Genomic DNA, 11,101 nt, shown 5'->3' on the forward strand with positions numbered 1-11,101 from the left:
ATCCTGAAAAAAAGAGAAAAGAGTTCAAATGTAAATGGTACTTTAGACTAATCATACAGTGGTGTTGTGACTGTCTTACCAACACTTCCTGAAAAGTCTCTGTGTCATTAATGGCTTTGTCCTTCACACATCCAGACTGACCCAGATAATGAAAGCCCTCCGGAGGGGAAAGGGAGAACGACTCTGTGAGAAAATGAGCGAGAGCGATAAACACAGATCTTAAACAAACTGATACTGTGTAACAAACAGCACTGATTCACTGTGATGCTATAACCTCCTGACATCTCTGTCTCATGTGACACTAGTGACAGCAGCAGAAGGTGACTAAACCGAGAAAACCAACACAGTTTTGCATACAAAATGATAGCAAACAGTCATCTATAAAAATCTGGATTTCAAAAGCAAATTTATGTGTTAGTGTTAAAACCATAAAAAATAGTTACTTGAAATAAAATAAATGTTAAGTGAAATATCATAAAATGTAATCGTAACCTTTTTCTATTTCAGCTAGCTGCAAATTCAAAATATGAATTTTAAAAAAACTATAGTGCTGTCCCACTGATACTCAAATAACACTGGTGTCAACAAAGCCTAAATTAATTTGTTCAGGTATATACCCTTTTTGCAGATTAAAGGTCATCTATAGCGCCCTCTTGAGGATGTAATACTTATAAGGCACTTTGAAAGTCTCCAACACAAGGGTTAAAAAGAGTCTTCAAACAGAGATCTGTGAACAATGTAGACAGCCCAGACTCACCCCTCTGTTCTTCGCTGGTTCCGGCCAGCAGAGCGTAGAATATGTGATAATTTCTTTCCCCGGGATTTTGACGCACAACACGATTCTGAGAGAAACACAGACAATAAAAGTCCACCAAAGATATGATCAGTGACCCGCATGAATCACATACAATTATACATGCAAAAGTTCCATGAATAAAAGAAACTCACCTTTTCTAAAAGGTCTGTGTGTTGAAAATATAAAGTCAAGGCAAATGCAGAAAGAGACACTATCACAGTACAGGTAATGAAATAAAGCTAAAGACGTGAACTAACAGTTGACACATCCAAACAACACATCCAACAATCCAAACAGAGGATACAGTCTGTGATTCTTCCTCCCTGGATGTTTCCATGCTGGCTGAAATGAAGCTGGATGAATTTCCCAAAGCGACTAGAGTTGTTATTATGAACTGTTTTAGCATTTCCAAATGCCTCCATTATTGGACTACAGAGACAGAGAGACAGATACATTCATGCATATGAGTGAGCACACTGTTTATATGGAGTGTTTTGTGCTATTTAATATATGTACAAACCTGCTCTCCAGAATTGCCTCCTCTACATGAGATGACGCTCTCTTTGCAGTTGAGAGCGCCACACTTTGCTGACTCATTGCAGACAGAAAGCGCAGAATCATCTTTGTGCTCTCAGTTTTACCTGCTCCACTCTCCCCACTGACACACACAAAGAAAATATGAGTGCTGATTGATGAATATTAGCTGAAAGTTATAATGAGCTGATGTGGCCAGCAGAGGGCACATTTTACATTCTGGCTTTTATTCAAGATGCGTTTCAGGATACAAGAAGCTTTACCGGCACAATAATGAGTTAACACATTGTTCATGCAATAAATATTAGATATACAAATACATGTTCACTACTGTTCAAAAGTTTGGGGTCTGTCAGATGTAAAAAATCTTTTAAAGAAATTAATAGGACATTAAATTGACCCAAACGTGACAGTAAAGACTTACATTGTTATACAAAAAAATTAATCAGAGAATCCTAAAAAAAAGTATTCACGATTTCCACAAAAATGATAAACACCACAACTGTTTTCAACATTGATAGCAATAAGACATATTTCTTGAGCAGCAAATCACCATATTAAAATGATTTCTGAAGGATCATGTGACACTGAAGACTGGAGTAATGGCTGCTGATAATTCAGCTTTGCCATCACAGAAATAAATTGCATTTTAAAATATATTACAAATAGAAAAACGTTATCTTAAATTGTAATAATATTTCACCATATTACAGCATATACGGCACTGTCCACAAATTAGGGCCAGCAACTCATATAGAAATGTATTTTAACAAATAGTCTGTGAAAGAAAATGGCGATTACTAAAATTATATACTTTTCATGCTAGGTTAAGTTTATATTTATATAGTTTATCTAATAGTTTTAACAACAGAGAAAGAGATTTGTGCCTTACAGAAATGTCATAGGACATGTACCATATTTGCAAAGTAACGGTATCACTGAAAATTTGTTGTTCATAAATATACAATTATTTTTTGCCTGTGCAAAGTTACTTTCAGTGTTGTGTTTGTTTGCTACTGCTTGCCCTCTTCATAAGACAAGGCTTGTTTGTGCTTGCTCTGGTTTCATCCTGCAGGTCTGGGAGTTTGTAAGTATTAGATTTCCATTTAAATTCTCTGTTGCGGTTTGCAAAAATGGCAAAAGAAAGCGTTCTCATATTGTTTGTAGTTACAGCTTCTGTAGTTAAGAAGTACACTTCAGTTTCTACAGTAGCTCGATTTTTGTGCAGTAAGAGAAAAGCCTGTCTTTTTCCGGTAGCCCTATCAATAACACATGTTTGCTGAGTCTGTACATGCTCAGGGCTTTTTTTAGTCTAGGCTTGGCCACGGCGGTCAGGTATTCTGCCAATTTATATTGGCTCTCACTAAAGCCGAGATCTGCAGTGCAAAGAACAAACACAGCAGTCTGCCACCTTTAACCTTTGCATGCTTGTGTAATGAGTGCTGCCAGGCAGCCATGAGTTTGACCTCACACCTTAGCGAGAGGTCAGAGTTGAGGGTTAAGGTCATGGCAGAAAACTTTATAGTCAGACTGTCTGAAAATTAAAAGAAAATGAGAACGAAAGAGGTAAAACTTAGAGAACTCAAAATGAAGCCTGCGGAAACCACTGGTTAGTTATTGACGTGCAGTGCAATACAGAAACATACCTGATGAGCACACACTGGTTGTTGGAGCGCTTCCACAGCGATCTGTAGCACTCGTTAGCAATGGCATAGATGTGAGGAGGAATTTCACCCAGGTGATGTCGACTGTATCCTTCTATGGCTGTGGCATCATACAGGTCTGACAGACTCTGATAAGGGTTTACTGCTGCTAAAATAGAGCCGATATATGTCTGAAAACAGATAGGAAAAGAATAGGAAAATAAAAACTTAAGTGAATAACCACATGTTTTAAACACCCTCTCCGTGTCACTGAGCATGCGCACATGTACGTGTGTGCTTTGGTAACTCCTGACCAACTTTTCTAACCACTGATGCAAATAGATTGGATTGGCTGTTGAGATGTTTTGATTTGAATGCCAAATAAGTGCAAATTGGCATCTAAACGGACAAATGTTCAGGTGAGTTTAGGACATCCTGCAATTCTCTTATCATATCGTATGCATGATCATAAATACATGTATGACTGAAGATGAAATTTTAATTTATATGATATAAAACCAGATGTAAAAAATGTGTTGCATATATTTTCAGTTCATTCTAAAGGTGCTTAAAAGAAATACTTCAAAATCAAAAATTGTCGTTTCAAACGTGTATGACTTTCTTCTCAGGAACACAATAGAAGATATTTTTAAAAATGTCTGTCTTTTTGTCCATAAAATTAAAAATCAATGGGATCCAATGTTGTTCTGGACTCTACTGATGTTTATTATAAAAACAAAAACAATTGAAACATTCAAATCATCTTCTTCTGTGTTTTGCAGAAGAAAGAAACATTAAAGATTGATTAAAGCATTCATCACAAGCTGTTTCGTGCTAATGTCTCAATTGAAAGCAATGTGTGTCAAAATCAAATTTCTCCCCAAGGATGATAGTTTAAATGAATTTTTGCATGTCTTGTTTATGAGGTTTGTTCAGTCAAATCAGCGAGATGAATTTACACAGTAGGTTTTATAGTAATATTAATGTCAGACTGTAATTCAGTGAGAGACAGCTAGAAACAGATGTACAGTAGAGTAGGAAGTTTTAAAGCAGACATTAAGCTGTCAGACTGTGGTCCTCAGAAGTGGAAAGACTTCTTATTGAGTCACAGGTGTTATCAGTTTGCTCAGAAAGGGCTGGCGGGGTTCCCTTCTTTTTTTAGGACAGGAAAAATTAAATCATTCTTTGAAAAAAGAAGAAAAAAAAACCTTCCCATTTTAAAACCAAGGTGCATTGCTGTCTCAGCATCTAGGTGACAGAATCTATGTTTGGAATGGAATACTATTATGCTGCTAACTACAAATACTCCACATAATATACCATCTTCAGTTTAAAAAGCAGTATGTAAAACTGTATAAGAAAGAAATTTTGTTTCTTGGAAATATGGTTATTTTGCACTTTTAAAGTCAGCATGAAATCAGAATATTGCAATGTTTATTATAATACAATATATGATTTATTTGTGCACATCATGGTTTTTAAAAACTTTTTATAACTCACATGAGATGACAGCAATTAGCAAATGACAAAATCTAACAACTGAATCACCTTCCAACTGAAAAAAAAAAAAATGAAAAAAATAAAAAAAAATTGAGTGCCGGTCAACAATTTTTGTTCTACACTAGAGGCCATTTAGCTTGGATATACGTCACAATAGGGAATATAAGATGATCAAGATTTTGGTTTCAAGCTGACTTTAATTAAATTTATTTTTGGTTGTCTGAGTCAAATTGACTGATAAAATCACAGTAGGCATATTTTCTTGTTCATTTGCACCATTGTAAGCATCAGAAATCAAGTCAAGTAAACTGCATTGTGGGACACAGTCATCACACATAATGCATTCTGTGCATAGTATACATACTGAATATTACTTTGCCAAAAATAGCATGTATTGTGCCCTAATATTCCCAAAAAATCATGACTGTAACCCTTCCCGAAATCTCAGGTGGCCAGTGAGAGATTAATCTTTTCTGAATCATTAAACTTTTGGTGTCCGGGACACTGTGAGTTTTTAAACCTTTAGCTTAAATGTGTGGTATAAATAAATAGTGCTCATAAATGACTATTCAGATTTCATCATATACATCCTATGTATCAGATTTATATAAATGAGAAATGAGGCTTGGACCTAGAAATAGTATTCGATGTGGTGGATCAACTTATCAAGCGGATAGAGACAGACTTCCTGAACAAGGCTTACACAATGCTTAATTTGGGAAGTCATACTACTCATACCATTTCATCCATATAAAGATATGGCAGAAATAGTAAGAGTAATAAGGTAGTATTGGATTCAGCCAATCAAAGTGTGACACTCTGCCCCAGTAAAAGCCCCCAAATGCCCCTGTGAGGGTTTAATCTCCATAAGTGCTATCTCAGAAATTCAGTGAAGGTCTACAGCAGCCATGTCCTTCCCAAAACCTCCCCTGGGTGTGTCTGCAAATGTGTGTAACAGCACACTGAGGGGTTTAATTGGGGGTGAACGTCATCTGTATATCGCTATGTTGTTGTTGGGCTCAGTCCAATGGTGCTACTAATAGCTTCATATTTGAAAATTCATAAAGCAGACTACATTCACAGTAAGTTAAAAGAAGCACATTTTTCAGAAAGCACATTTTATATGCTGTTCCACATGCTCAAACAGATTCAGTCATGAGATTGCAGTCTAGAGAGACAACTGAGAGTGACAGCTATGTATAGTGAACACATTACACACACACATCCTCTCAATGTTAAACTGAAGTTGAAACATGATCCGGCCTAACTGAAGCAGAAATATTTCCTGCTTCATGCTCACACTACAGCAAAAAAAAGAGGGGCTGAAAAAGAAATAGAGCGGGAGAAATACTATGAAAAAGAGGTAAACCTCACATGCAAAAGACATTTTCTGGCTCACCAGCCCCCTTGTGTGTGTATGTGTGTTTTGATGTGGGAAGCTGGGATAGTATTTTCTGTCCAAATGTAAGGCAAAAAAAGTCCACAGCTGTTTATAATCAGAGAGGGAGCGAGAGAGAGAGAAACGTCTTTGTGTTTTAAATGCTGTGGAATTGGATCTCAGCTAGACACACACATTCCACAAGACGACATATACACACACACACACACACATGCTCAACCAGACGCTTTTATTTTCATCGTGACTTGTGTGTTTTTAATGGCATGAAGAATGTTACTGTTTATTTGTACTTAGTCTAATTACCTCTTAGAAATAGGTAAATAAACTTCTCTGTGATTTTGTGAATTAATTTTTAATATAACATTGAAATTTCCAAAGAAATAGACAGACATTTGACAGACCACCAAAAACTAACCACACACAAATAACACCCTAATTCATTCTGATTGCTTCCATATGTCATCAATTAGTCAATCAGTTTAGCAGACCTGTGGCGGCTGCTCTAATTAGCCAATCAATTTATTAGATTTGCAAACATGGATGGTGGGGGGGGAGGGGGGTAATGCGATTTTATATGAGAACATTTTAAAGATAAAGTGTGTCATTTGCACTCCACTAGTGGCAACAAATGGAACTGCAAAATAAAGAACAAACATTTACATAACATTGGTTATCAAAAATAAGCTCCTTGTACAAACAAGACAATAAAGAAAAATGTTTTCAACCTATCAAAATGTTGGTGAATGCATGGGTTTATTGTGCAAAAAATTAAACGTGAGACTTTTTGTGTCAACAATTCATGATTTTTAAACTGTTCTGTATAATGATCTTAATAAATTATGAATTAAAAATTTTATATCAAAAACGTGCACGTCTGTTTTTTAAGCTAGCCCTAACTCTAATACACACCTTTTTGGCATTACAGATTCACATTAAGACATCATTTAGTCCTTTTAGCCCTTTTCTCAACCCCTAATAAGGTGTGGGAAAAGGTTTCAGTCATGTCGAAACAGGAGGTGTGTATTTTCTCATGATAAGTGAGTAACTCAGACGTCATTGTGATAACCATCACATACCTGCAGACCACACCCACTCTCATAGTTGACTGGTTATCTCACACTCAAACTGATCCAATCACACAGCCTCACATGACAGACAGACAGACAAAGACAGAGAGAGAGGTGCGAATCACCTCCTGGAATGACTGCTGTTTCATTATTGTAGAATACTCAGTTACAGGTTATTACTGTATAAGAACATGGACATGTAAGGGTTATTATTATTAGGTTGTGTGAAAAATAAAAAAATAGCAATTAATGACTGTACCACCTTATTTTTTATCATAATGTTTGACAAATAAAATATCTATACAAATCAATGACAGGACATATTAACACATAGTGTGTCATAATTTCACACATTAAAATCAGTGTATTGAAAATGTTGGAAATATCTAGGAACAATTCACCACTAAATGAAAATTCTCACATTATTTACTCATCCTAATGTTCTTTTAAACCCTTTTTTCTTCTTCTTCTGTGGAACATAAAAGATACATTTTGAAAAATCCTGGCATTGCCACTATTTTGAATATAATGAAAGTAAATGAGGGCTTGGGCTGTCAAGTGCTAGAGTGGCAAATATGAACCATAAAAGTATTATAAAAATAGTCTTGTGTGCTATATAGACTTATGAAGTCATACGATAGCACTGTGTGGGGAACAGACTGAAAGTCAAGTAATTTTTCACTGAAAGTCCTGACATCTGTCCTAGCTGTTCTTGGCACATTCATGAGACAACCAGTCATGTTCGATTTGTGAACAAATCATTCTTTTGAATCAGATGTTTTCAATAAATCATTGATCTAGTTCTGCAATAATTTATGGTACTTTTGTGGAGCTTTTTATGGAGCCTTATTCACTTCCATTATATTGAAAAGAGTGACCAGGTCAGGATATTTATATTTTATTCATTTGTGCTCCACAGAAGAAAGAAAGTCATACAGGTTTGAAATGACAAGAGGCTGAGTAAATGATGACACACAAAATCATTTTTGGGTGAACTATTCCTTTAAACACAACTACAGAGCAGTGTAAACAGATGTTAACCTGACAGATGTTAAGTCCCCTGAGTGCACACACAACAATCATTATGTATTAATTGGATTTGATGCAGAGCCTTGGAAGTAAAGACTTCAGAGTGGTGATGTTGTTTAGAGAGTCAGCAGTAGCATGTTAACTCTGTTCCTTAGAGTGAGTCTGGAAATCTGGAACTGGACTAACTGCTTTTGGCACAGACCACATCCCGACAGTGCACACACACACACACACACACACACACACCTAACACAGCTGAACCAGCCCCAAAGAAGAGCACAGTACACTGTTGTGAGGAAAGGCTCAAAGAGGCAGTATAAAGAAAGAGTGAAAGGGGGAGGGATGTGTAATTAAGCAAATATATTTTACTTTGACACATTAAAGACCAGAAAGCCCCCCAGCCACCTGCACAACAACCCTGTATCCTTGACAAGTGCATTTTTTACCACAACTGAAACATTCACACACACACACACACACACACACACACACACACATTTGTAAAAATGCACACTCGATAAACAACAAACAATAGTATACTGAGTGAGTGTGTGAGTGTGTGTGTGTGATTTTGCCGTCTGTTTGCTCACATATATGCTCTTCTGTGTGTAGCGGAGCTGCAGGTTGTGTAGAATGGCCCCGTCGTGCAGGTCCTGTAGGGTTGCCATGTCCTCGACCCCATTGACACTGCTGCTGTGCATTGGGTAAACCCTCTGCCTGCTCACAGCATTCTGTTTGTAGGTGTACACCTGAACAAAACGCACATTTGCAGCACATATTAACAGTATATTTGTCTTTTGTTCACAGTATTTATGTTTTCATTTGTGTAATGATCACAAGAGAAACAAAAAAGAGAGCAATATACAAAGCTAAAAATAGCCGCAAAATAGCCGAAAAATAGCCGATATATGCACTGCATGCATCCATGACGGCACATCAACTGAGTTCCATTTTAATGCACATTAATGCAAAGTTGTTTGGCAGAAATTTTTGTACAATGACCACTTAAACTCTATAATTTTCCATTATCCCAGACAACCAATTTAATACATAGCTGTACTAGTTTCAAGACTCTCATATCATATCTTCTCTCTTCAAATTCCCTGCTGAAAACAACAACAACAACAACAAAAACAGCTTAAAGCCTAAAATGGTTTGTTGGTCTCAGCTGGTCACCTAGTCTGCTCAGGCTGGTCTGTTTGCTGGTTTTAGACTCCTTTCAACAGGTCAGACTTGGAAGACCAACTTGCCAACGAACTAAACCAGCTGAGCACCAGTTTGATCAGGCTGGGAGATTATTTAAATCAGTTAAGACCAGCAAACCATCTCAGACCTGTCTAAGCAGTATATTTAATATTTAATGTGCATTTCTTTTATTAATTTAGTCATTTATTTGTTGTTTTTTTCCTGGTAAGTCCAGCTGACTGATTATTATCACAAAGTTTTGTTAATTATAAATGTGTAAATATTTGCATGTGGTTGTTAATGTATTATTTTTTTTTTATTAAAACAGTACAAATAAAACCAATGCTTAAAAACACTGAAATGCAGTGACTAAACAGAAGGTTTTTATTGATTTATTAAACTATATAGATTCTGATCTCAGCTTGGAGGTAACAGATGGGCCACTGATGGTACTGTAAACCAGAAACAAAAGCCAGAGACACGAGCAAGTTGTGTGTGTTTGAATATACATGTGAGAAGACGAGAAACAGACTCAACAAACACACATTAAAACACAAACACAGGCTTAACTGAGTTTCTGGTCAATTTCTGTGTACCTGATGGGCTCCATGACGACAAGCAGCCTGCTGGTCTCTTCCAAACAGGCGGGTACACAGAGAAGTGTGTGTTTGTGTAAAATGAGAGCATGACACCTGTTCAGCAGTGCATTTATTTATCTAAGATGCACAGAGCAGATGTTAAGCCACTGTTCCTTTGTAATGCACACACCGCCAGCCCCACTTACCTGTCCATAGTCTGTGTTAAAGACCACCACTCCACCAGAGCATGAGTCCACGGTACTGGGGACATAATGATCCTCCACCCAGAGCCATACACGACAACCCTATCAAACACACAAATGCTGGTTAGCAACATACAGTACTTGAACAATAGCAGAAACACAACAACTGTTTGCAAACCATGCGTTAGATGGAATTGTGGATCTTGAAATGAAATGATAAATTGTTAAAGGATCTGTTTAAGAACATTCTGTGCTACAGAAAAATCCCTAACAAACAGCAGAAACTATAAAATAGACATAACTGTTGTGTTAAAAATATACAGAATTTTTAATTCTAGATCTTAACATCTTGGTATTTGTAATTTTAGATCTCCGGTTTTAGTCTCACATGTCGTGTCTCCAAGAGTTTCTTTCTTTAAGTCTCCCAAAAAAAAAAAAAATGAAAGATCAACTTTTTAGCAATATCTTTTTCTGGAAGGCATTCCTCATTAACTCTGCACATTAGGTCAAAAAGGTAGAATTACCAATAACTGTACCTCATTATAGCAAATTCCTCCCTCTCTCTCATATGCCACACACACACACACACACACACACACACACACACACACACACACACACACACACACACACACACACACTAAACGTGTACATGCTGATGGAAGAAACACATGGTGATCTGAACAGGCATGACTGGCTGTGAGGCCCCATTGAAGCAGACACAGCTGAACTTTAACCCCATTCCCCACTTACATGAACACACACACACACACACTATCAGCACTGGATCAAACACTGCATCACTGTGTTCAGAACTTCAGTCCATTGCTACACTGCATTATGGGTATTGTAGTTGTATATACTAGTTCAAATGTACTAAATATATAATTTACCACTCATTTCTCCACATGGAAAACATCAGACTGAAAGTATAAATCAAATGAACACAACAAAATGATTATGTCTGACCACAGTACAAACAACAACTTTTAACATTCAAGTTTTACATTTAGACTGTGAAAAACTCACTGAAAGCCTTGTGAATCTCAAGAATTACTCTTAAGAACACTAATTAGGATTATAAAATCTTTAAAATTCATCACTGTTAACCTGTCATCCTCTCTCAACTTCTTATGCACACAGTGGTATAAACTGAACAGTCCTTTA

At 36.7% G+C, this 11,101-nt stretch overlaps 1 protein-coding gene across 1 annotated transcript in view; it reads right to left on the reverse strand.

Moving 5' to 3' along the window:
- Positions 1-11,101, reverse strand: part of LOC109071473 (unconventional myosin-X-like) — a 38,735-nt gene that overhangs the window by 19,005 nt on the left and 8,629 nt on the right. Inside the window, exons 2-9 of the mRNA XM_042778323.1 lie at positions 9,938-10,036; positions 8,559-8,717; positions 2,977-3,164; positions 1,317-1,454; positions 1,101-1,225; positions 949-962; positions 758-842; positions 80-183 (exon numbers count right to left, since the gene is read on the reverse strand). Coding sequence (XP_042634257.1) covers positions 80-183; positions 758-842; positions 949-962; positions 1,101-1,225; positions 1,317-1,454; positions 2,977-3,164; positions 8,559-8,717; positions 9,938-10,036 — 912 coding nt within the window. The remainder of the gene's footprint in view (positions 1-79; positions 184-757; positions 843-948; positions 963-1,100; positions 1,226-1,316; positions 1,455-2,976; positions 3,165-8,558; positions 8,718-9,937; positions 10,037-11,101) is intronic.

This window comes from Cyprinus carpio, chromosome A2, assembly GCF_018340385.1.
Source record: "Cyprinus carpio isolate SPL01 chromosome A2, ASM1834038v1, whole genome shotgun sequence".
In the NCBI taxonomy this organism is placed as follows: domain Eukaryota; kingdom Metazoa; phylum Chordata; class Actinopteri; order Cypriniformes; family Cyprinidae; genus Cyprinus; species Cyprinus carpio.